General features: G+C 43.5%; 1 protein-coding gene across 1 annotated transcript in view; it reads left to right on the top strand.

Moving 5' to 3' along the window:
- Nucleotides 1–27,721, top strand: part of oplah (5-oxoprolinase, ATP-hydrolysing) — a gene marked incomplete at its 3' end in the record, with an annotated part of 56,718 nt that overhangs the window by 18,704 nt on the left and 10,293 nt on the right. Inside the window, 13 exon segments of the mRNA XM_080751562.1 lie at nucleotides 4,130–4,197; nucleotides 5,015–5,190; nucleotides 11,939–12,079; nucleotides 13,788–13,900; nucleotides 16,550–16,720; nucleotides 17,960–18,097; nucleotides 18,548–18,686; nucleotides 18,855–18,967; nucleotides 19,504–19,655; nucleotides 21,343–21,503; nucleotides 22,884–22,985; nucleotides 23,942–24,116; nucleotides 27,502–27,686. Of these exon segments, the coding sequence (XP_080607688.1) occupies nucleotides 4,130–4,197; nucleotides 5,015–5,190; nucleotides 11,939–12,079; nucleotides 13,788–13,900; nucleotides 16,550–16,720; nucleotides 17,960–18,097; nucleotides 18,548–18,686; nucleotides 18,855–18,967; nucleotides 19,504–19,655; nucleotides 21,343–21,503; nucleotides 22,884–22,985; nucleotides 23,942–24,116; nucleotides 27,502–27,686 (1,834 nt within the window).

Here is a 27,721-nt window from a genome sequence, read left to right as displayed (position 1 = left end):
TCTGCTCTCCACCACACCTGTTGATGTTCTGCAGTGGCTGGATATACAAATGGTTATATCCTGACATGGCCTTATTGTACATGCATCATTAGCACACAATTTGAAAACTCTGCAGCACAAAGATAATATTGCTGCGAGTCAGCCAGAACTTTTGCACGCTACCATAAGCTGTTTTCACAAAGAAACCCCATTCAAGCTGCAAGACGTTCTGCTTACTGAGGACAACTGTGCTTGTTCATGAATCCGAAATATTTAACTTTATACGTCTTTAACCCATTTAGAATGCTGGGTACACATTTTGTGTATCATTATTTTATGCTTTAACTATTGAAAAATAGCAGATATACAAGCTCACAGCGCGGCATCGAGTGCCGCGCTGCGAGCTTGTAGATCTGCTATTTTTGAAAAATTGTGAAAATTAGAATATTGACCCGATTCTATAAGTGTCTTTTGAATCCTTCCAAGGTTTTTTGAAAACCTATGTCAGCAATCTGGCCAGCCATCGTCAAAGAAAAGGTCCTTTTCACTTAACTGTAGCTCGGTTAGTCTGTTCTTGAGAGACTACTATGTCAGTGGTTCTCAAACCTTTTCATGTGAAGGACCCCCAAACTGATATTTTTTTGGCCACGGACCCCCATCTCAAAATATTTAGTTCCAGGGACCACCCAGAAGCAAAATCTGAGTTACAAACGTTCGCTTTGAAAATACATATATTCAAAGGTTTGCACACATTTTCACGACTTTTTCAAAAATAGCAGATCTACAAGCTCGCAGCCGCGCTGCGAGCTTGTATATCTGCTATTTTTCACTGGTTAAAGCATTCAATAATTCTAGGCCTAAATGGGTTAATTTATAATGGAAGTCAATGGAAGAATGTGGGACCTCACAACTCCATCATACCTAGACACTTTTTTGAGCGGTGGTCACACCGTCTCCATAGCGTGGCCGTGTGTGTAGGTATGTTTGTTTGTTAGTTAGTTAGTTTGTTTGTATGTATGTGGGTGGGTCTGTATGTAGCCTCAAGCCTGTGTAGTACCTTTTCTGGCCACACATGTTAAGGGAGGGGCGCTGTTGTCCAGGCCACACACACACACACACACACACACACACACACACACACACACACACACACACACACACACGGGGGGGGGGAGAGAACCACCGCTCAGTTCACACGGGTGTGATTTTTTTAATCAGCTTACTGTGGACAGTGCACACCTGCTTGAACTTTTAAATGATTTGTAGTTTTTGAGATATTAAACATTTAAAACTTAAGTGGTAAAGCTTTGCCACCTCCCTATTCCTTCATACTTTCACCTAGAAACTTGATTCACAATTAAAGAAAGTAACAAAGTATAGAAAGTAACAAAGTACATTTACATTGCATGAATGAAGGAACTGCTTTTTTCTAGTTATTATTATTGCGACCGTCAGGGAGCAGTTTACTATGAAAACCTCCACCGGCCGTCCGTCCGTCCGTCCGTCCGTCCGTCCGTCACACGTCACACGTGACCATCAACAAACGTCACACCTTTGTTGATGTTTAAATCGAAGAGTCTTGGTCAAATACTTCTGTTGGTTTCTGCACTGATCATTTATACAATTCAGCTGTGTTTGCTCGTGTCATCATGATGAGGTCATAAATCAGCCATGCCCAAATATAGATTTTACGGGTTTACATGCTTACTCAGTTATTCGTTATGTGAAAGTCCTATGACGTCTATGATATCTGACATCATCATACATACATTCCCTTTTATGCCCATAAATGGAGATCCCCTCTGTAGAACCAGCCACTGACATCACTGTAATGTCAGGGGAACCAAATCCCTTTTATGCCCATATATGGAGATCCCTGTGATGCCAGGGGAACCAAATCCCTTTTATGCCCATATATGGAGATATGGAGATCCCCGTGTTGCCAGGGTAACCAAATCCATTTTATGCCCATATATGGAGATCCCTGTGATGCCAGGGGAACCAAATCCCTTTTACGCCCATATATGGAGATCCCTTATGTCATCAATATTAAGCCCATATCTGTGAATATCTTTGGGTACCAGATGTCTCCATATATGGTTAAATGGTCCGATATACATCACTGGCCAGAAGACCAAGAAATGGTGCAACCTCGCCCTTTGCTTTTCTCCCTTAGGCATCTTACTGGTAGGTAGTTTAATGAGGAATGCAGTATGGTGGTAGGTAGGTAGTTATGGCCTTTGATGTAAGATTTTCACTTTCTAGGATAACTATATTTGCTATTCCCAGATGATGCCCTTTTAGGGTACCCCTCATGCCCATATATGGAGATCCCCAGGCTTTACTAATTAACATAAGTTTTATGCCCATATATGGAGATCATTGTCCCAATGTCATCAGATATATGGGCATAAATGGACACAGGCAAACTAGATGGGCTGTATGGATATCCAGATGTGTGATGTAAGTGTTTTATTCCAAATGTGGCACCCCACAGACATATTTCCAGAAACAAAATCCCTTTCATGCCCATATATGGAGATTTCTGATGTCATCAATCCCAGGCCCTGTAAAAAACATGGTTGCTATGGTAAACAGTTGGTTGCTAGGGTAAACAGTTGGTTGCTAGGGTAAGAAAACATGGTTGCTATGGTAAACAATTGGTTGCTAGGGTAAACAGTTGGTTGCTAGGGTAAAAAAAACATGGTTGCTGTGGTAAAAAGTTGGTTGCTAGGGTAAACAGTTGGTTGCTAAGGTAAAAAACATGGTTGCTATGGTAAACAGTTGGTTAGTAGGGTAAACCTTCAATGATTTTGACATCTTGTTACTAATCTGTCGGTAGATAATGCCGGTCTTATATAAGGGTCATTTGTGTACGGTGTGATGTCATACTGATGTCAGCAGTGTGACAGGAGATAAGCGACCAACGGTCGCTTATCTCCCGATTAGGGAGTCTTACTGGTTATTGCTAAGGTAGTGCAAACATTAGTGTTCCAATTTCAGCCATGTACTACACAGCTGTGTGAGTGTTAGGACAGCTGACACAAACAAAACCCAACACAAAGGGATCACAAGATTAAATAATCAAATGGGGATGTGCATGCATAGTGTACACTACGATGCAAAACTATTTGTTGGAGGACCATTATTTAAGTCCCTGTCAACTGATGTTGCCACAGTGTGTCATCTGGTCAGCTTTATGCAAACGTAACCAATTATACCAAACCATACATCCATAGATCCCCCAGGGCTCTATACAAGTTATTTATTTGTCAGCACCAAATCTCTTCACTGAAAATAGGCAATCTAGGAGCTCACAATGCGTCACAGAATGTCCACCACAGAATAGGTGATTTTAATGACAGTGGAGAAAATCCACAAAATCTAAAATACAGCCATTAACTGGGAAATGGTTTATGTTTATGTAAGATATGTGGCAGAAGTTATGATTAGGCAATGACATGCATTGATGGCGGTATGGTACTTTTAGTGCCTGTCAGATACTCAGAGCAGAGATCTCCATATATAGTCATTGGTCATAAACAGGTGACATCACAGTGGTGTGGTTCAGACAGGGATCTCCATGTATGGGCATAACATGTATTGTATATTGTGATGTCATGGGACCCACTCTTAACAGAATTCCTTTTATGCTCATATATGGAGAATCCTGATGTCATCAATATTAAGCCCATATCTAACAGGACTTCATATGGGAATGCCCATATATGGAGGAAGACAGCCCATATCTGTGTGGCTTGTTCAGAAAGGGATCTCCATGTATGGGCATGAAAGGGAATATATGTATGATATCAGATGTGATAGACGTCATAGGATTTTCACATAACGAATAACTGAGTAAGCATGTTTGGGGTCTCACAGCTTATCTCCATATATACAGTACATGGATCTCCATATATGGGTAACTGGTCCGATATACATCACTGGACAGAAGACCTAGACATGGCGCCCTTTAGGGCGAGGTCGCTTGTCGCCCTGTGGCGTCTTACTACTAGTACTATATATAGATAGATAAGATTATATGATTATCGTTTTTGCTTCTATATCCTTTTCATTGTCTCTTTGTTTTCCTCTTCGTTCTTAATCTCTGTGAGTACATTTCTCTCTCATTGTGTTTGATATGTTTCAGGTCTGGGATGTTTGTGGTGGGACCAGAGTCTGCAGGTGCTCATCCCGGTCCTGCCTGCTACAGAAAAGGTGACAGACCTTCTCTCACTTCCTCATACTCTCCTTTGTTTGTGTCACATGCTGTTTCCTTCTTCTATCACTGCTTCTTTGCTAGTTCTTTTTTTTTTTTTTCAAGGACCCCCAGTTTGGTATTAGAATCTGGACAGTCAGGGGTATCGAAAAATAGCAGATATACAAGCTCACAGCGCGGCACTGAGTGCCGCACTGCGAGCTTGTAGATCTGCTATTTTTGAAAAATCTTCATCTCAAAACATTTAGTTCCAGGGACCCTCAGAAGCAAAATTTGAGTTACAAATGTTCGCTTAAAAAAAAAAAACATATTCAAAGATTTGCGCAAATTTTCATGACTTTTCAAAAAATAGCAGATCTACAAGCTCGCAGCACGGCACTCAGTGCGCAGAACGCTTGTTTTCGGTGGAGATGACGGAGGCGCGCCGTCTCAGGCGACCATGAGCCACGTGAGACACCGCCGAGCGAGTGGTAGCGAGCGAGTCGCCGTGTCCAGCGTTGCGGCGGTCGCATTCAGCCGACTCAGCGCCGTTACCGAGTTACCGTTATGGACATAATAGTAAATCTTCGTCCCCCTGACTTTCTGCACCTCCGCGCGGTCCAGGCGAACACAACGGATCGCTCCCTACCTCCGGTTCAGCCAATCACAATCTTCCACTGTTGGAAGTGGGATGGTGTTTTGATACACGCCTTTGGCTGGATAATCTGGTCTTGCTAGGGAAAGGCTCCAAACCGGCCTAAACTCAAGATTAAATTTAGAATCTGGCTCGAACTCTGGTTCCATGACATAGAGTTGTTTTGTGCATGATTCTTCTAGGTGGGCCTCTGACTGTGACAGACGCTAACTTAGCCCTGGGGAGGCTTCTCCCTTCCTTCTTCCCTCGAATCTTTGGGCCCGGAGAGAATGAACCCCTGTCTCTGGAGGAGACCATGAAGCACTTCCGCCTTCTCACCCAGGAGATCAACCACTTCCTGTCTTCTAAACAATCACAGGTACCAAAATGTGTTAGGCATACCTAATGTAAATACATTAGTAAGACGCCTCAGGGTGACAAGCTCAGGGCGAGGTCGCGCCATGGCCAGTGATATATATTGGACCAGTTTCGCATATCGTCACCTTATTAAACTAATGGCCTAAGTCATTTTTTCAAGGTTTTCAGGAAACACAAAAAACTGTGCCAAATGTAGAATATATTATATTTCTTAATTATTTCAATTCCAAAAAACATGAAAAAATATGACTATTGACATACAAATAAAGGTGTATGTCAATCATGTAACATGTAAGGATAAAATGACTTAGGCCAATATCTGAACATGCCATTTTAACTTAGGCAATTATAAACCTTATTTAGGCCAAATTATTTCTGCAGTAAGTGACTTAGGCAAAATGTTTTAGTCTGTGAGGGCCCACTAGAAGACTTTGAGGGCCCCTAGTAGTCTGTGAGGACCCACTAGAAATCTGTGAGGGCCCCTAGTAGTCTGTAAGGGCCCACTAGAAGTCTGTGAGTGCCCCTAGTAGTCTGTGAAGGCCCACTAGAAGTCTATGGGCTCACTAGAAGTCTGTGAGGGCCCCTAGTAGTCTGTGAGGGCCCCTAGTAGTCTTTTAGGGCAACTAGTAGTCTATGAGGGCCCACTAGAAGTCTGTGAGGGCCCCTAGTAGTCTGTGAGGGCCCCTAGTAGTCTGTGAGGGCCCACTAGAAGTATGTGAGGGCCAACTAGAAGTCTGTGAGGGCCCCTAGTAGTCTGTGAGGGCAACTAGTAGTCTGTGAGGGCCCACTAGAAGTCTGCGAGGGCCCCTAGTAGTCTGTGAGGGCCCACTAGAAGTCTGTGAGGGCCACTAGAAGTCTGTGAGGGCCCCTAGTAGTCTGTGAGGGCCCACTAGAAGTCTGTGAGGGCCACTAGAAGTCTGTGAGGGCCCCTAGTAGTCTGTGAGGGCCCCTAGTAGTCTGTGAGGGCCAATTAGAAGTCTGTGAGGGCCCCTAGTAGTCTGTGAGGGCAACTAGTAGTCTGTGAGGGCCCCTAGTAGTCTCTGAGGGCCCACTAGTAGTCTGTGAGGGCCAACTAGAAGTCTGTGAGGGCTCCTAGTAGTCTGTGAGGGCCCACTAGAAGTCTGTGAGGGAACCTATAGTCTTTGAGGGCCCCTAGTAGTCTGCGAGGGCCCACTAGAAGTCTGTGAAGGCCCCTAGTAGTCTTTGAGGGCAACTAGTAGTCTGTGAGTGCCCACTAGAAGTCTGTGAGGGCCCCTAGTAGTCTGCGAGGGCAACTAGTAGTCTGTGAGGGCCCACTAGAAGTCTGTGCGGGCCCACTAGAAGTCTGTAAGGGCCCCTAGTAGTCTGTGAGAGCCCACTAGAAGTCTGCGAGGGAACCTAGTAGTCTTTGAGGGCAACTAGTAGTCTGTGAGGGCCCACTAGAAGTCTGTGAGGGCCCCTAGTAGTCTTTGAGGGCAACTAGTAGTCTGTGAGGGCCCACTAGAAGTATGTGAGGGCCCATAATAGTCTGTGATGGCCCCTAGTAGTCTTTGAGGGCCCACTAGAAGTCTGTGAGGGCCAACTAGAAGTCTGTGAGGGCCCCTAGTAGTCTGTGAGGGAAACTAGTAGTCTGTGAGGGCCCACTAGAAGTCTGTGAGGGCCCCTAGTAGTCTGTGAGGGCCCCTAGTAGTCTGTGAGGGCCTACTAGAAGTCTGTAAGGGCCCCTAGTAGTCTGTGAGGGCCAACTAGAAGTCTGTGAGGGCCCCTAGAAGTCTGTGAGGGCCCCTAGTAGTCTGTGAGGGCAAACTAGAAGTCTGTGAGGGCCCCTAGTAGTCTGTGAGGGCAACTAGTAGTCTTTGAGGGCCAACTAGAAGTCTTTGAGGGCCCCTAGTAGTCTGTGAGGGCCCCTAGTAGTCTGTGAGGACCTACTAGAAGTCTGTAAGGGCCCCTAGTAGTCTGTGAGGGCCAACTAGAAGTCTGTGAGGGCCCCTAGTAGTCTGTGAGGGCCCCTAGTAGTCTGTGAGGGCCTACTAGAAGTCTGTAAGGGCCCCTAGTAGTCTGTGAGGGCCAACTAGAAGTCTGTGAGGGCCCCTAGAAGTCTGTGAGGGCCAACTAGAAGTCTGTGAGGGCCCCTAGTAGTCTGTGAGGGAAACTAGTAGTCTGTGAGGGCCCCTAGTAGTCTGTGAGGGCCCCTAGTAGTCTGTGAGGGCCTACTAGAAGTCTTTAAGGGCCAACTAGAAGTCTGTGAGGGCCCCTAGAAGTCTGTGAGGGCCCCTAGTAGTCTGTGAGGGCCAACTAGAAGTCTGTGAGGGCCCCTAGTAGTCTGTGAGGGCAACTAGTAGTCTTTGAGGGCCCACTAGAAGTCTGTGAGGGCCCCTAGTAGTCTGTGAGGGCCCACTAGAAGTCGTTGAGGGCCCCTAGTAGTCTGTGAGGGCCCACTAGAAGTCTGTGAGGGCCCCTAGTAGTCTGTGAGGGCAACTATAGTAGTCTGTGAGGGCCCACTAGAAGTCTGTGAGGGCCCCTAGTAGTCTGTGAGTGCAACTATAGTAGTCTGTGAGGGCCCCTAGTAGTCTGTGAGGGCAACTATAGTAGTCTGTGAGGGCCCACTAGAAGTCTCTGAGGGCCCTTTGTAGTCTGTGAGGGCCCACTAGAAGTCTGTGAGGGCCCCTAGTAGTCTGTGAGGGCAACCAGAAGTCTGTGAGGGCCCCTACTAGTCTTTGAGGGCAACTAGAAAAGAACATTTCTAAGAAATTTTAAGTGTGCCTCCAGCTCGCTAAGTGTGTGCAACCTTGTATACATACAACACTAACCTTTATTACAGTAAAAGTTATAACCAATAGGGGGCAAGGCCTGAACCATGGAAATAACATCTTTAAATGATATGTTCTTGTTTCTTCTCCTGGAAGACGCCATTTTGAAAGGTGTGTTAAAATGGCCTAAGTCACATTTTATTATGACTTAGGCAAAATAAAATGGCCTAAGTCTCAGTCTTGGGGGGTCTTGACATAGGCAATTGTTTTAATAGGTTGTAACAGGAAGGCCTTTTGAGTTGGGATTGAGGCGCTTTTACCAGAGGTGGCATAGACCGTAAGCCACTGGGGTTGGTCGGTACCAACTGAGGGGATTAATGCTCATGGTGATTTTTGTCATGGTATACATGTCTAGAGTTAGAAAATATGTGATAGCCTTGCACCAGAGGTAGCTTTATGGGTGCTATCATGCATTTTATTTTATAACACTAGGCGAAAATTACTTAGGTCAATTTATGAAAACATACTACTTAACCCCCCTATATAAAAGGTTTTTCAACTAGTTATGTTACCTCTAGGTATGCTTAAGAACACACTAAAGATGTTGGAATTTTCTATGTCTTATAAAGCCATCATTTTCAAGATGGCGTCCAAGATGGCTGCCTGGAGCTTAAATAGCGTTATGATACTGTTCAACCTATAGAAAGGTGGTATTGGTTATCTAACCCAAGGTTTTAGGGTTCAATGAATGTGGCTGAATCAGTGAAATTACCATCAGTTAATTATGTATTGCCAAATCCATTGTATTGCAATGATCCAATGATTGTACATCATTTTGTTAAAAATAACAAATTGTATTTCAGTTGTGTGAACTTATGGTGATTCATATGGGTACCTGGGGGGCATAGGTGTAGATTACAGTTATATATTCAATTGCCATTCAGTCTTAGGCCTATGTGCTAAAGGTCAGGTTAAGGTCTCTCACATCTTGTTATCACTCCTTATCCAGGTGTCCAAGCAGGCAGCAGCTGTGGTCACTGGTTGACATGTAGAGTGTTCACCTCACAATTGACATGTTATACAGATACGTCATTCCTCAGCTGCATTGCAATACTGTTGCAAAGTTCAGCGCTGGAAATGCATGTGTTTGCATATGGAGTGTATCAGCTGCACTCTGAAGTGTTTTTTATCAACTAGACCAAAGACATTTGAACAGATACAGCAGCAGTCTACTTGGACACTGTGCATCCGACTGGCTGACTTTGGGTAGACAACTTAATTCTTCCTACTGTATACTTCCCATTCACCAGTTTGAACATGCAGGGAGACACCTTGTCAATAGGTTGTCACCTTTTCTCTCATGACACACATGATGAAGTGCTTCTTCCGTGCTGGCCATGTGCAATATGCTTGATATCTCACCCAGTGCCTGCTGAAATGCATGGTCTCCATGCCATAGAGGCTAAGCTAGAAGTTGTCTGTCAGCACCATAATGGATTCTGGATCACTGTCTCTGCTCACCAGTCTGGGGAGCAGACTGAGAGAGCAGGAATGATGCTGTCATGAGTCATGACGCATGTGGGTAGAGTTGACTGACGCCTACCCAAAATGTGCAGTAACAGTAGTAGGGAGTCTAAGCACTGGTGTGTCTTGGTTGTAAAATATCGGGGTGTATCCACACACAGAAAGATCACTGCCCTCATCTCTTCAATCCCATTATTGGTAAATGTGCCCAACAATGTGCATGGTAATATCCTTTAACCACATAAGATGTCATCCTGAAGAGCATGAACAGAGCAGAAGCTGTTGAGCATGGTGGGCACCTTCAGTGCTGGTGATAGATAGGCTACTGCATTTAGTCATGATGAGGCAGACATCACCAAGACTTCCTAAATTCCTATTACCCTGATGCAGCCACCTCTGGAACCTCATCCTTACATCCTTACTGTGTGCCAGTCAGGAGGTTGAAGGCCAGGAGGATGCGGTGGGTGGACTTTCTGATCCTGATTATGAGTTGGAGAATACAGATATAGTTGCAAAAGATACATATTGCCATGTTATTATATAATGTTACTATTATGCCAATGACAGTTTTCACAAACACTTTATTAAGTGAAAGATGAATATTCATCAAGTTGTTTCTATTTGTTGTTCTCCCAGAGGTCAAATGTTACCTTGACCTGACCTTTAACGTGTGAGGTATGGATTCTACACATATGAAAACCAAGAAATTAGAGTACGCAGGTTTTCTATACTAGGACAAGTGGATCAAATAGTGGGCATTTTGGATATTTTCTTACACACTTGCACTATATTTTGTTTAATGAATTTCACAATACATTTCCTTAGAATATATGTATGTAAACATGGTTTAAGGAACTCTTTGTGTTACATCTTTCATGAAAACAAAAGTACATCTTATGTAATGTAGTCACTACACTACAGTACAGTATGTTGTCACTACCATTTCTAGAGATGCTACTTTTAACAACTTTTATGAAAAACATATACCGGTAGTCTGAGCTTTATCCTTAACATTTTTCAAAGACAGAGCATCAATACTAAGGGAAAATCATCGGTTTGAAGTAGAATGCTTAATTTGGATTTTGAAAACTGTGTTTTGACATGTGATTATAGATGAAGCGATAACACACAGAAAGCTACCCCAGATGCAAGGCTTTCACATATGTCCTAGTCTTAATATATAGTCAATATGAGAATCATTCCCTCCCAGATGGTACCAATGACCTCAAATTTGGGGCCCTGGCGTATTATGTCATAATTAGTCACTATATGTCACTGCCTGTAATAAAGAACAATTCTAGATATGCTAATTTTAACCACCTTACTGGACAATATATTATATATAGTCTGAACTTTATCCCAACCATTTTTCAAAGAGATAGGATGAACAATAAGAGAGAACCAACCATCAGTTTGAAGTAGAATGTTCCATTCGGATTTTGAAAAGTTTTTTTGCATGTTATTATAAATGGAGTGATAACACACAGAAAGCTACCACAGATGCAAGGCTATCACATTTTTCCTAATACTAGGGATGTATACCTTCCCAAAAATCACTATGAGAATCGTTCCCCCCAGATGGTACCGATGACCAAATAATGTGGAGCCATGGTTCACAGAGGATTATGTCATAATTATAGTCACTATGTTGTCACTGCCTGTAATAAAAAACAATTATAGATATGCAAATGTTAACAACATTAGTGAAGAATATATAGTCTGAGCTTTATCCCAACCATTTTTCAAAGAGATAGGGTCAATATTAAGAGAGAACCATCAGTTTGAAGTAGAATGTTCCATTCGGATTTTGAAAACTGTGTTTTGGCATGTGGTTATAAAAGGAGTGATAACACACAAAAAGCTACCTCCACTGCAAGGCTATCACATTTTTCCTAGTACTAAGGGTGTATACCTTCCCAAAAATCACTATGAGAATTATTCCCCCCAGATGGTACCGATGACCCCATATGTACGTTGCTAGCTCACGGTCTAAAGCATCATCAGGAGGTGATTTAGGCCAAAAACTCATTTTCTGAAAAAATGACTTAGGCCATTAGTTTAATAAGGTGACGATATATGGATATCAAGTCCTGTTAGATATGGGCTTAATATTGATGACATCAGGGATCTCCATATATGGGCATAGAGTGGTTCCCATGACATCACAACATACAATCCCTTTTATGCCCATACATGGAGAATTGGAGATCCCTGTCTGAACCAGCCACACCACTGTGATGTCACCTGTTTATGCCCATATATGGAGATCCCTGCTCTGAGTACCTGACATCACTGTGATGTCACCTGTGATGTCACAGTGATGTGTCAGGGGAACCACAGTGTCAAGCGTTACACGTATACGGACAAGCTGTGCCGGTTCTGACAGTAAACTGCGACCTACGGTCGCAACAACTGCTATGATGTATTGCTGATGCATGGCTTATTTAATTTAGCAAGAAATTCAAATAAGTTCATTCATTCATTCATTCATTTCAGGCTAACACCAATGGGGCTGGCCACTCACACAATAGCAGAGATCCAGGCAGCCAATCAGAGATGACTGTGGAGGAGGTTGCCATGGGATTCGTTTGTGTTGCTAACGAGGCCATGTGCAGGCCAATCAGAGCTCTGACACAGGTAGTTTGGGTGTTGATGTTTTGGATGGTGTTGTTGGAAAATGAAGCCTGGCTGCAATTTGTATTTTCAATATTTCTGAAAATATTTTAAATGTTTTGAAACCTTCTGCCTATAATGACATGCCCAAAATACTGATAGATTTTTATTTTATTATAATCGATTATTAACTTTTGCACGCCTAATAGCAGTTTAAGCTTCATGTCACAAAACCGGTCTTACAAAAATAAGTAGAGTCTGCACACTGGAAATGCTGCAAAAAGCTCTGCTGTATTTTATTGCCTCAACATTTCTTTATCAGGTCATGAATAATATTACTATATAAATGTCCTGATAAAGATATGATTGATCGAAACGTTGACACAATAAAATACAGCACAGCTTTTTTCAGCATTTCCAGTGTGCAGACTGTGTACTTTCTTCTGTGATACTGCTGCTTGTCTGCACCTGGGCCACGGATGTGCCTGCACTACCTACTTCATACAAAACTGGTCTTGAACCTCTTGAACCCAAGCGCAGTGGTGTAAAGTAACTAAGTACATTTACTTAAAGCTATACTGTGTAAGTTGCTAAACTAGTGGTCAGTAGCTGTATTGCTTTTTTCAGCCGTTTTTCGCCCGAAGTCGTCGCAGACCACCGCCGCTAACGTACGTAATTTTCTGGCCATGGTAAACACTGTAGCTGAGCGAGGCTACTTCCTGAAGACTATGGCAGATAAGCTGTGATTGGCCGGTAGTGTATCATGTGTGTATGATCCGCAATGTGATTGGCCAACGTATACAGATGATGCAGATGACGCTATTTTTCCGCGAAAACCGGACCCCGGCAAGGATCATAGAAAACATATAAAGAGAAGGCTTTAGAAGCTGAAAATAACGGAGTGGGTGTTCTAAAACTTTAGCGATTTAACAGTTAGGACAATTTTAAGATTTGTTTTATAAAAAGAGTTACATGGTATAACTTTAAGTAATGTACTTAAAGGTCCGCTGTCAGCCCCGAAATTATAATAGTATGATACAGTAGGTCATGTGGTCTCTCTCCCGTGTGGATCCTGAAACAGTCTGAAACTGTCACAGTGTAATCTGCCCAACAACAGCTGACCAGTACAGTTAGTAGTCATACAGTCAGGCTATACAGACAATTAATTTGATTGGCTTATAATCCCCACATCCCCACACTACATCTTGGATGCAAATATTGTACTTTTACTCCACTACATTTATTTGAAAACTTTGGTTACTAGTTGCCACTTTAGCCCTATTTTAGACCTAGGCTGTTTGAAAATAGCCAATCTACAAGCTGAGCTTGTAGATTGGCTATTTTCAAACATTTAGTACTTTTACTTCTGGTACTTTAAGTACCTTTTGATGCCAACACTTTCATACTTTTACTCAAGTACATTTTGAATTCCAGACTTTTACTTGTAACAGAGTATTGATACTTTTACTTAAGTATAAAATGTGAGTACTTTTTCCACCACTACTCTGGGCATGTCATAATCTGCGAAGATTCTGTGAAGTACATTTTCATAGTTATATGTATATAATGGGTAGTTTTCACAAAATCCCAAGGCACATGTGATGTGGGCATGTCTTGCTCTTTTGGGACAACGTTTGTCACTGCAGAAAACCACTGCTCTCAACTCACACTCTCAGAGTCTTTCTCTCCATCTTCGGTCTCTCCCCGTCTTTCCCACCATGTCTCCCTGCAGGCTAAGGGACACGACACAGCCCAGCATGTGTTGGCGTGTTTCGGCGGAGCAGGTGGACAGCATGCCTGTGCTATTGCGCGTGCCCTGGGGATGAAGACTGTGTTCATTCATAAGTAAGGGGCTGCATTCTGCATGTACAGTACAAAATGGTAAATGGTGCATTTATATAGCGCTTTTATCCAAAGCGCTTTACAGAGATTGTGCATTACATTCACCCATTCACGCACACATTCATACACCGGTGGCGGAGGAAACCATGCAAGGCACCAACCTACTCACCGGGAGCAATTAGGGGTTCAGAGTCTTGCCCAAGGACCCTTCGACATTAACTCAGGGGGAGCCCGGATTCGAACTGGGAACCCTTCGGGAACCCTTCGTGCTCTAATATCGGTTTCTCTACCCCTGAGCTATGCCGCCCCCAACATGTACAACATGTTCTATACTAAATTCCATTCTATATTGATGTTGGTACCATAGGAGAGATAACAGCCAAAATGTTGATCAAAATAACAATTCTTCTACATTCTCTAATTGTGTAGACTTTTTGTCTTAAAGGGATATTTCACTTTTTTTTTTTATTGTCATTTTATCTACTAATCAGGCTTTTATGAACACCATGAACAGTTTTTAATTTGCTTGATTCAAAATTTAGATATTTGATGTAAATCTTACCAAACCCTCCTCCTGCAGAACGCCTCCCCATACACACCCATTGTAACTTCATCCTCCATTTTAACCATGATAGATTCATTAAAAACACCCACAATTTTGTCTAGTGACTCATACTACCCTCCTAATACGTGTTTTTTTAATAACTTTTTTCATTTATTTTGAATAATTTCTTATCCATTTTCCCAAAGAAATATTCAAAATAAATGAAAAAGGTTGTCAAAAATTCACGGCCTGCTCACGTATTAGGAGGATATTATGAGTCACTAGAAAAAATAATGTGTGTTTTTAATGAATCTATCATGGTTAAAATGGCTGAACTGTACTGTATGTGTGAATGGGAATGAAGACTGTGTTCATTCATAAGTATGCTGCATAAGTTCATAATCGTAATAATCCAACCGGTATGAATAATCGTTCATTCATAAGTATGCTGCATAGTATATCATTCGTAAGCATGCTGCATGCATGTACTCTGTATGTCTGCATGAGAAGGAACATGACAGGTGTTGAATCCAGCTGAACAGAGCATGAGAACCAGTGTTTTCCCCCAGTGTGTGCTTGGCTGGAGTCAAATCACTGAATGCTGTCAATTATGACCGTCTGTGACATGTGATTTGTGAGTGTGACATATGTGCCCAACGGACACTTGCGTGTTGTATTGGCCCTGTGTTGTTCAGTGATATATCACTGACAGGTGGCTGGAAATACACACACAGATGTGGGTGCTTGCACATCTCTTCCTGTCTGTTAGCGCCTCCGCTTTGTTTTTGTTCCAGGCAGTTGTGGAGTATACATTTACTTAATTACAGTGCTTGAGTACAATTTTAAGGTACTTTACTTGAGTATTCCATTCATTTAATAGTTCTCAGATGCAAATATCGTGCTTTTTACTCACATGTATTTGTCAGCTTTAGTTCCTAGTTACTTTAGATCATTAATCTACCCAGCAGCACATAAAGTAATAAAAATCAGCCACACCTTTACCAACTGCAACAATAAAGCGATAATGCATTACTAATTAGTAATTACAATACAATAATATGATAGTGAAATGGGCCATTCTGCATAATTATTACTTTTACATTTGTGGATTTATGTAAGTATATGTTTTGAATGCACAGCTTTTACTTGTATTGAGTAGGCCTATTTCTACATTGTGATATTGCAACTATTTCTTTTTTATATTAAGGTTATATCATCAATGCAATATGAGTGTTTTTTGCCAATTATTTGGGCACCCACTTGCAATATCCTCACAGCCCACCAGTGGCCCCCCCGGCCCACAGGTTCAGAACCAGTGTTATAGGGCAGGGGTCTTCAATGTTTTCAGGCCAAGGACCCCTTAGTTGAGAGAGATGAAGCAGGGACCCCCACAATCTTTTCAGAGATTCCATAGTTTCAATGTGTGACAGCATAATCATCAGTGTATTTTGGATTCATGTCAATTTGTGTTTTCAGATATTTAATCTTTTGAACCGTCGATACTCAATAAACTTGACCTTTCACTCAAAGATTTGGAGGACCCCCGGTAGTAACTCTGAGGACCCCCTAGGGGTCCCGGACCCCCTGTTGAAAATCCTTGTTATAGGGTGTTTTGAAAAAGGGGACCAGTAAGACTCCCTAATCGGGAGATAAGCGACCGTCAGGTCGCAGCGTGATTTTAGGGCAAAATGTGTAGGAGCAGTGTCCAAAAATCTGTTGGAAAAAAATCGGCCTGATGGTGGCGCTATATGGGACAGATCCATGTTGATGACATGAGTGTAGAGCAAGTGTGTACCGATTTGCGTGATTTTAGGGCAAAATTTGTAGGAGCAGTGTCCAAAAATGTGTTTAGCAAGAATCTGCCTCATGGTGGCGCTAGAAGAGGGCCACGTGAGAATTGATGGGTGGAGGTTGTGGTTTGGCAGGCAAGGAGTGTGTGTGCAAAATTTGGCATGGATCGGGGAAACGGTTGCGGAGATAAGAGCAGGGCAAAAGTGTGACGTGTGACTGACGGACTGACGGACAGCTGGTCGAGGATTTGATAGTAACTGCGACCTGGCGGTCGCAATAAAACATTCAGAGTTGTTCTTCCACCCATGTGGCTGCAGGTACAGCGGTGTGCTGTCAGCGTACGGCCTGGCTCTGGCTGACGTGGTGGAGGAGGTGCAGGAGCCGTGCTCCCTGCAGTACGAGCAGCGCTCCTTCCAGCAGCTGGACGGCAGGGTGGAGCTGCTGTCCCACCGCTGCCACGACGCGCTCCACGCACGGGGCTTCCACAGGTACCAGCGAACACACACACACACACACACACACACACACACACACACACACACACACACACACATTAGGGATGGGACGATATGAACATTTCATATCATGATAATTGTGACCAAAGAAATCACGATTTACATTATTATCGTGATAATCAAAATCTCCCCAACATCCATTATCCTGGGGTGGAACATTTGCCAAAAAATAGCCGATCTACAAGCTCACAACGTGTCTATATCAAGTACGTTTTACCAATAGAGGGTTTAAGTGGTACCAGATATGCAGCTGGGCAAATAAAAGGTGAATTGATCCCAGTGCATGACGGAGGACGATATCACGATAAATGTAATCTCCACGATACAAATATCGTGAGTGGTTTTTATCACGGTGAACGATAATATTGCTTATTGTCCCATCCCTAACACACACACACTGCTGTTGTAGGGCAGCGGTTGGCAAACATTTTCATGTGAAGGACCCCCAAGATGATATGTATTTGACTTTTGGAACCCATTTTAAAAGACTGTGCCAGGAATGATGAAAGTTGGGGAAAGCATGCACCACCCGGTATTGCAATACCCGTTATACCGGTTACTTGTGCCCATTGACAGAGTACCAGTTGTACCTGTCTGTCTGTGTCCCTTTTATGCCCATATATGGAGGTTCCTGATGTCCATTGCAGGTATCGGTTGTATCGGCGGTTTTGGTAAACCGGAAGATTTATTGCGACCGTCAGGGAGCTCCACCTCATGTCCGTGAGTCAGTCATGCGCCTCATGTCACGCTCATGTCCTGTCACGTCTGTGAAAGCCACAGGGTGGCGTCACAGAGCTAGAGTGTTAAAGCAGCAACAACCTTCCACCAGGGCAAGTACACCAAGCGCCGTAAGGACGTTATCCCCTGCGTTTTCCCTCGGATCTATTTTATAATGGACGATTTACTTTTCGGGCAAGTGGGCATTACCTTCGGGCAAGTACAGGTCATGTTCTACTTGCCCGATGGGCAAGTGCCTCTGAGACCTTAGTGTCAACCCCTGCTTGAGTATGTGCACTGCAGCTTGTTGATCGTCTACTTTTGCGTAAAACTGTCATACAACAAAATAGAGTACAAATTGACCCCAAAGGAAATTTTTATCACGATTCTGACCAACAGCAATGATATTTTAGATAATTGTTCTGCATTCCCAGGGGGACTTCACTGGACATATGAAGACATGTCTGTCACCATTTTCTCTTCTTCTCCTCTCAGCTCTCAGATCACCACTGAGGTGTTTCTCCACCTGCGTTATGAAGGCACCGACTGCGCTCTCATGGTCACCGCAGACGGTTACCCCAGCAACGCCCATTCCTGCCAATCTGGTGACTTCCGCACGGCATTCACCAAACGGTGAGTTCCTGTGTGTACGCTCGTACAAACCCTATATTTTGTCAAGAAATTGCAAAGAAATGCTAACGAGTGAAAATCGTCGCGATGTGATGTCACAAGTTTTGCGCAACACTTATACAACAAAGTATAAAAAGTGGTTAATCAGACTAATCAATTTAGTTGATTATAAAAGAATAGGAAAAACACACATCTTTATTTGATTAATCGAAAAGGTAACCGATAGAATAATCGCTTAGTAAATAATCAATAATAATGTTACACTAGCCTTCCATTCAGTTATCAACAAGTAAAGCTTTCTCAGTAACACTGCTCATGTTCTCCCATCACCTTTATCATATCGATGCCTCTCTTCCTCCCACTGTCTGTCTGTCTGTCTGTCTGTCTGTCTGTCTGTCTGTCTGTCTGTCTGTCTGTCTGTCTGTCTGTCTGTCTGTCTGTCTGTCTGTGCAGCTATCTGAAAGAGTTTGGCTTCACCATCCCAGACAGAGCCATCATGGTGGATGACATCAGAGTGAGGGGTTCCGGGAAGTCTGGCATTAAATCTGTCTCTGAGGCAAACGAGGGATACGGACAAGCCAAACCTGTCACGGTACCTCCAGCTTGTCCTACATGTTTGGCATTAACCGCTTAAGCCCTATATCAAAACCTTTTCACAAATATACTTTCTACAAGCTCTTACATTTACAATCATGGTAACAAAATGATAATGACTGTGATATATTACTCATTTATTATTCATTTACGCTCATATCTGCAGATGACCAGATGTTACTTTGAGGACGGGTACCTGGAGACCAGTGTGTATTTGTGGGAGGAGTTGCAGTGTGGTCACACTATCCCGGGACCAGCCATTATTATTGATAAGAACAGGTGAGCATTACCTCAATGATGTGACCAGCTGGCCCACAGGTGGCTCTCAACCTGTGGGTCGGGACCCCCAGAGAGGTCCCCAAATTATTTTGGGGGGTCCCCAGATGATTAACGTTGTTTTCTCACTCAACAGTAAACAAACCAACATAAAATGTAAGTGTATAGAGGGTATCTGCACATTTATAAAGTGACAATTTAAGGACTTTTTACATCTAAAATTACAAATTAAACATTGGCCCACTTGTCACATATTTGAGACAGAAATTGTGCAAATAGCCGATCTACAGTACATGCTCACAACGCCTCGCAACGCGAGGTGTTGTGAGCATGTAGATCTGCTATTTTCACAATAGAACCGTGTTATACAAAATGTTAATTCCTCAACTCTTAGTGCTCGTCAGGATGGGGGGTCCCAAGTTAAAATATGATTATTTTGGTGGTCGCGGCCTGAAAAGGTTGAGAACCAGAACCACTGCTCTATTGGGACAGATCATGTCCCAGTGATCTCTAAACGGGTGTGTTCTCTAATCCCTCAGCACCATCCTGGTGGAGCCGTGCTGCCAGGCCCAGCTGACTGCGGGGGGAGATGTGTGCATGACGGTGGGCTCCGACCCACACTGTGTGCTGGGAACTGAACTCAACACAGTCCAGCTGTCCATATTCTCACACCGCTTCATGAGCATCGCAGGTCAGCCGCTACACAAACAGACTAAAAGAACAGCATACCAAGCTCCGCACTATGGGAGACAGAGCATTCTATGCAGCCGCCCCCCTGCTGTGGAACTCGCTCCCAGACCACCTAAGAGCTCCACAGTCTGTTGATGTTTTTAAAAGAGGACTAAAGACTTTCCTTTTTAACAAAGCTTTTGGTTAGCTTTTAAAACCCTGCCCTTTTTAATTTGTTTCAACTTGTTTTGACTGCTCTTTGCAAATGCCTTATCCTATGTTTTTATTTATCTGTACTGTAGCACTTTGAGGTTTGTTGTCAAATGTAAAGTGCATTACAAATACAAATTATTATTATTATTATTATTATTACCCCTAGTAGTAACATACGCAAACCCTATGGAATATCAAAACCCAGTTTGATGGTCATTTTTAGCTTTTTTGGCACCCCCTATGGGTGGAAGTGACATCGCTTTTGGCTCTGCATTGTTTAGAGACCCTATGATGTGTAATTCAAATTTAACCTCCCGTCACCAGGCTTTCTCAGGGGAAAGCCTGGTATTCGTTTACAGCGGGCCGGTTAATCCGTTCTAGGCGGAAACCACAAGCAGAAGAAGAGGCGTCGCTTTGTTTTGGTCCCCCCCGTTTATTTCCCCAATCCCTATTAAAATGCTTGAGTAGCCTAGTGTATATCTTGCCGGTTGATACGAGTTGGACTAAAAGATGCATATACCAAACAAATTTTCCAAAAGCAAAACTACGCCACATCAAGGTGTTTATTAGGTAGGCCCTAAAAGTATGTCCTTGAGCGCAGGGGAATTATTTTGGGTTAAAGCTGACGTAGGACTACAACATGACTTTGGTCATGTTTTTGGTTTCCACTCCCGACCGGATCAAACCCCGAAAAGTGAAGGGTTCCCTGGCTATAAATTTGGGACAGATTGTAACAGGCCCCTCCCACAAACCAAATCATAGCCAATCGGAACAGAATCTGAAACATCTGATCACATGACTCCAGAGAGAATCATGAGAATCAGACTACAGTATGCTTTGGATTATGGTCGGCAGGGATGTCAGATATACCGTGAGTTGTATTTGGGATAAACATGTCAGCAAGGGGCGGCTGTGGCTCAGGAGATAGAGTGGCCACTTCGGAGGCGGACGGTTCCTGGTTCGATCCCTGTCGCCTCCTGGCTGGGAGTCCCCTGGGTTTATGTCGAATTGTCCTTGAGCATAACACTGAAACCTTAATTCAGGGGTCTTCAACAGGGGGTCTGGGACCCCTAGGGGATCCTCAGAGTTACTACAGGGGGTCCTCCAAATCTTCCAGTGCTTTTTATATTAACAACTTGAACCCTAGTGTCCATATTCTGAGAACTGTAGCCAAATATAGCAGATCTACAAGCTCACAACGCCTCATGCTGCGAGGCTTTGTGAGTAGATCGGCAAAGAGGTTTGGTTTAGAGGGGAAAAAAGTACAGAGTGAAAGGTCAAGTTTATTAGATAATGACGGATCAAGTTAAATATCTGAAAACACAAATTGACATGAATCCAAAATACACTGATGATTGTGCTGTCAAACAATGAAACTTTATGGAATCTATGAAAAGGTCCCTGCTTCATCTCTCTCGCAACTAAGGGGTCCTCGAACTGAAAACGTTGAAGACCCCTGACTTTGGTGACTCAAGTGAACGTCTTCCTGTTTACAGAACAGATGGGCCGGGTTCTCCAGAGAACGTCCATCTCTACCAACATCAAGGAGCGCCTGGACTTCTCCTGCGCTGTGTTTGGACCAGATGGGGGCCTGGTGTCCAACGCCCCACATATCCCTGTTCACCTGGGAGCCATGCAGGAGACTGTCCAGTACCAGGTACATTGTATACAGTGTGTGTAGGCATAAATGTGCCTGTGTATGAAGCGCTGCAATTTGTCTGAACAGTGAGACAGTGAGTGTAGTGTCTCAAGGAACTATGTGCAGGTAAACCAAGAACTTGTCATCGGTCTAAACAATATACTATCGAAATAACAATCTATACTTATGTAACTATAGGTGACTGAGCATGACACTGGGGCAGTCATTTCGGAAGCCACTACTTTAGACCACAGCTGAAATTACTTTTTTTTTTCTTTTTTCTAAAATGTGATAAAGCCACAAAAGCATGTCATAAATATCAGGCTACATTTCACTTAAACGCCAGAGCTTAACTCTGCATGTAAATAAGACTTTTTTTAATTAATGTGAGAGATCGGGACATAATTCTGTTGGTCCTCCTCCCAAATTTAGAACTTGAATATCTCAAAAGTAGTATTTCAGCATGGCATCATTCTATAAGCCATATCTTCAAAACTGTTGGGTCAATCTCCACAACCAATATAGCATTTTGTAGCTATGATTCCCAGCTTTCAAATGAAATGAAAAAATGAAAATGAAAAAGAATTCAATGACTAGCTGTCAGCCACGCTGGGACACAGGGGTAAACAATGAACCTAGCCTCTGATTAAATAACATGCTATATAAATTGTATTCTTAACATTGTGGTAAAAAAGAAATCAAGCCTAAGTTAAAAAAACAACAACATGAGAACAAGTGATCAATCGCTAGCATCAATCAAGGCCGAAGGTGTTGGGGGTACAGGGTGAGTGAAGTGCTAGGGGTTGAAATGGAGTCTGAAGAGGTGAGTCTTCAGATTACAGCGGGAGATTGGGAGTGAGTCTACAGCTCCCGGGTGTTTTAGAGAAGGATCAGACAGCTTCCCTGTGTTAGCTGATCTGAGTGAGCTTGACTGTATGGGGATGCTATGCATTTGGTTGCCTTGTAGGCCTAGCCTGGCTTGGCCAGACTAACTGCAGTATATCCCCACCTTGTTTTAACATGGGTGGATTGTTTAGCTGTGCTAGGCTATTGTAGGCCAACATCAGTGTTTTGTATGTAAGCCATAATGGAGGTGGCAGAAAATGGAGGAGACGTGAACATTTTGGAAGGTTGAAGACCAGACATGCTGCAGAATTCTGGATCATGTTGAGGGCCTTAAGTTAAGGAAGTTACAGTAGTTACAGTAGTCACATCAAGTCACCTTGATGGTATTTGAATCCTTTGGTAATTTATTTTCATCCATAGCAGAGTTCATAAATGGCATCTCATCCACTGTTTTGGGTCGTTTCATTTTACACAAAGTGCTGCCTTTGTGCACGCATGCACTCACACTATGAAACACCATGTGTTCTTTTCCCTTGTCCTCTCCGTGTGCAGATCAGAGCTTTGGGGAACACTCTGAAAGAAGGTGATGTGATTCTGAGTAACCACCCTTGTGCCGGAGGCAGCCACCTTCCTGACCTCACCGTCATCACCCCGGTCAGTCTCTGTTGCAAATGTATACTCAACCACTCACCCACCCACCCGCCCAACCAACACATCCCCCAACTTTCTCTCTGTCTCACTCTCACTCTCACTCTCACTCTCACTCTCACTCTCTTTGCCTTTCTGTCTCTCTCTCTCTCTCTCTCTGTCTGTCTGTCTGTCTGTCTGTCTGTCTGTCTGTCTGTCTGTCTGTCTGTCTGTCTGTCTGTCTGTATGTCTGTCTGTCTGTCTGTCTGTCTGTCTGTCTGTGTCTCTCTCTCTCAATTAAATTAGGCTTTATTGACATGGGAAAACATACGTTTACAACATTGCCAAAGTGGAACAAAACAATCAATCTCTCTCTCTTGGAAATGCTGATTTCTGTCTGCACAAAGGCCTTCCTTTCCATTCCCTCCCATTCTACCTCCTGCTCCCATTTAACTCAGGGGCGTCAACTGGGTATGGCAGGGGTATGCAGCTGCCATACCCTGGGTCCAGGGGGGAAAATAAAAGTTACTTTTAAATATAAATCCATGAATGGGTCTTTGTCTATCTGTGCTGGTTATTATGTTGTTAAATTACAGTAAAATAACTATAAATGCAAAATTTAACAAAATGGTCACTTTAACAAGGTATAATTATATTCTCCACACTTGTATTCTCCCCATGATCCATCTTGACAAAATGGTATATTCCCAGGTTCTGCAGGTCAGCTGCACAGGTGCAATGCATTATTGTTAATTGTGGCACGTTTACTAACATGCCAAGTTTAGCTGCGCTTGAACAACCATTCCAGGATGCCATGTCTAGTGCAAGAAACCGTAGAAACCCCCCTCCCCCCCACCCCCCAAAGCATGAGGACTCCCATCTTTGCCATACCCTCGCTTTTGCTGAACTGACGCCACTGATTTAACTGTACTATGTCTCCTCTCTCCTCCGGATAACCCTCTTTAATTCCCATCTCTCCCCAGGTGTTTAGAAAAGGAGTGAGTGGCGCGGTGTTCTTCGTGGCCAGCAGGGGGCACCATGCAGACATTGGGGGGATCACTCCTGGCTCTATGCCCCCCCACTCCACCTCCCTGCAGCAGGAGGGGGCCGTGTTCACCTCCTTCAAACTGGTCACTGGAGGGGTCTTCCAGGAGGACGGTACTGTCACCCACAAAAGATTTTATTTTCTTCCGCTCATTTACTCATTTACTGCCAGAGATTAATAGGCAACTAATGCCAGGGACGTTGAAGTTTCAATATTGAGCTGGGTGCTCGTTTTTGACCCCGCCCCTTTTTAAGTAGGTATTTGTACTTTACTTGAGTATTTCCAATTTCCAATACTTTTACTTCTACTCCACTACATCTCGGATCCAAATATTGTACTTTTACTCCACTACATTTATTTGAAAACTTTAGTTACTAGTTACTTTTCGGATATAAGTTATAATATTTGTGGTTAACACACATTAACCACTTTAGCCATTATACCTAGGTTGTTTGAAAATAGCCGATCTACAAGCTCCAAACGCATCATATCACGACGCCTTGTGAGCTTGTAGATCTGCTATTTTCCAAAGAATTTTACTTTTACTTTTGGTACTTTAAGTACATTTTGATGCCAATACTTTCGTACTTTTACTCAAGTTCATTTTGAATTGAAGTACATCTACATTGCAGTATTGATACTTTTACTTAATAAGTAAAGAATGTGAGTCCACTGTTCTTTGCCATCTCCAGGCAAACGTCCCAATGCAGTGTCAGCCTGGCTTCATCAAAGTCGTCTCCATAGAATTGCACCATGCGTTTGCGGGCGCTGTTTCCGACAACACAATCATCCACATGTGTGTTGACCATTTCCACACGTGAGAAAAACTTTAGCATGATTCTCAAAGCAAAAAAAACGTGCTAAAAGTGTCTAGCTGCATACGCAGGCCACGGGCTGAGTGCAATGTAGTTGGAAGCAATGGACTGCAGCGATGCCGTTTTAGTGGTCCAGCGGGTGGGGCACAGGGGTCGCAGAGACGGTGCGTCTTCGTCTTGGTAGGCTACAGTATAACAGAGCTACATCATACAGCCAGGATGTGGGGCGGTCTTTGACGCTGTAAGGGACAAAGCCAACGTGTGATATCGGCCGAGTGCCAGGAATGCAGTTTGGCCAGTTTGGGAAAACTTGTGAAAACGACTGAGTGCTAGGAATTGTCGGCGAAAAATCAATGGGCTCTCATAACTGTACGCTCAAGCTCCCAGGCGCCCCCTATGATTCCGCCCCTGACTAATGCCCAAATGCCATCATTTTCCTGTTTTTCTTACCTTTTAAAGTAGTCACTGCATAGTTATCTCAAGTAAGACCCAGTCTAATCTTGAACACCGACACACGCTATGCTACGGCGTTGCCGTAAAAATCTGCGTGTGAAACGCTCCAACCATTCAATAGATATATGTTTCAATATGTTGTAACATAGATACGATACGCAGGGGTTGACACTAAGGTCTCAGAGGCACTTGTCCGTCGGGCAAGTACAGGTCATGTTCTACTTGCCCAAAGGTCATGCCCGCTTGCCCGAAAAGTAAATCGTCCATCATAAAATGATAGGTAAAATTTGATTTGTTTTGTGCGATAAAATTGTCATAGGCTACCTAAAATTGTTATGCCAAATATCTTATTTTACTGGCCACTTTCAACTGTGAAACGGCGCACACATTGCAAAGAGCATAAATTGACCATAAGAACGCAGGCAGACTCCCTGTGGACCCATTTCAGACAAGCTAGACCTTCTGTGAGTTGTGTAAATCCCAAGAATCCACGGTATCTGAGGAATGCTGACTAAAAGAAACATTGCATTAGCATCACCGTGACTCTGTGAAAACTGTGTTTTTTATTTTATTTTTTTGCTCTCTAGGGGTGCAACAGTAAATCCAACTAATTTCTCATTGGCCGCACACTGGTGCTCTGCTCAAGCACGTGGTACCGCACAGTCGCACACCCTATATCAGGGGTCTTCAACGTTTTCAGGACAAGGACCTGAAACCTGAGACCTTAGCTGAGAGAGAGATGAAGCAGGGACCCCCACAACCTCTTCAGAGATTCCATAGTGTCATTGTTTGACAACAAACAAAGGGTGTAATTTATTCATGTCAATTTGTGTCTTCAGATACGATACGATACAACTTTATTTGTCAGCTTGCACTGAAATTCTTTTTGCGTCACAACAATGTGTTGAAAAATAGGCTGCCAAACAGGGGCCAATTAGCCGATCGCTATGCCCCTCCTAAAGCCGTCCTCGTCCAATGCCAAGTTAGCAACAGGTTACTAACGCAGCAGACTTGGCAAGCTGCCATGGCGGCGCGCATCGGTGTACCGCTAGTCTGGCTGCTAGATAGAGATGGGATTTATGGTTCTTTGAAGTGAACCGGATCTCTGAGATCCGTTCCTTTCAAAGAGCCGTTCAAAAGACTGGCTCATTTTAGTTACTGGTTACTTTGTAGATTTTGATTATGATTGTAAATCACTTCCACCCAAATAGGCCTGTACATTTTGGCCATTGAATACATTTCTGGCATTTGAAAATAGGTGATCTACAAGCTCACAATGTGTCACGTTGCGATGCATTGTGAGCTTGTAGATCAGCTATTTGCAAATGATTTTTCTACATTTTACTCATTAGAAAACCTGTGAAACAGGACATTCTGCATAATGAGTACGTTCTAATATTGGTACTTTAAGTAGCCTACATTTTGATACCAATACTATTTTACTTTTACTCTAGTAGCCTACATTAATAACATTCCAAACTTGATTGCAGTATTGATATGTTTACCTAAGTAAAGAAATGTAGTACTTTTCCCACCACTGTTCATAGAAAGGAACGGCTCCCTACTGTGAACCGAATCATATCGTTCATTTCAAAGAGCCGTTCAAAAGACTCGATTCGTTCGCGAACGTCCCACCCACTCGCTTCCGTGTCACAAACACTGAAACAAAAACAGAACGGATTGCACTGACCTACACAAACCAACCCACGGGAATAATTTAGGAGCACTTCATGAGAAAATATAACTGGTAACACTTGTGTACTGTATGTTAATCTGACTTTAGTATAGGCTATTGTTTTCTTCCTGGACGTTTGTGGCAGGTTAGTCTGCAGCTGGGTGCTATTGCTGCACGCCGCCATGGCAGCTTGCCAAGGCACCCGCCTTAGTAACCTGTCGCCTAGCTTGGCATTGGGCAAGGACGGCTTTAGGAGGGGCATAGCGATCGGCTAATTCTGTGGCAAAATCCTTCAGAATAAGGGGGCTTATTAAATCAGGTCCTGGTGCTTTTTTCGCGTTCAGAAGCTGAAAAATTGCGTCTGGTTTCCTCCTCACTGATAAAGATAAGATATTTAACCACTTGAACCGTCAACACTTAATAAACTGTCAACACTTAATAAACTGTCAACACTTAATAAACGGTCAACACTTAATACACTTGACCTTTCACTGTGTACTTCTTCTTCCTCCTTTTCTCCTGTTGCTTCCTTTCTCCTCTCCTCCATCATCTCAGCTGTAACTGAAGCTCTCATGGCTCCGGCCCAGCACCCAGGCTGCTCCGGGACCAGGAACCTCCACGACAACCTGTCTGACCTGCGGGCTCAGGTCGCGGCCAATCAGAGGGGCAGCCAGCTGGTGGGGGAGCTGATTGACAGCTATGGGCTGGCGGTGGTCCAGGCCTACATGGGTTACATACAGGTGAGAACGGCTTGGGTCAACCCAGGCCTACATGG

This window comes from Nannobrachium achirus, assembly GCF_963921795.1.
Source record: "Nannobrachium achirus genome assembly, chromosome: 21".
Classification (NCBI taxonomy): domain Eukaryota; kingdom Metazoa; phylum Chordata; class Actinopteri; order Myctophiformes; family Myctophidae; genus Nannobrachium; species Nannobrachium achirus.
This window is presented reverse-complemented; position numbering and strand designations above follow the sequence as displayed.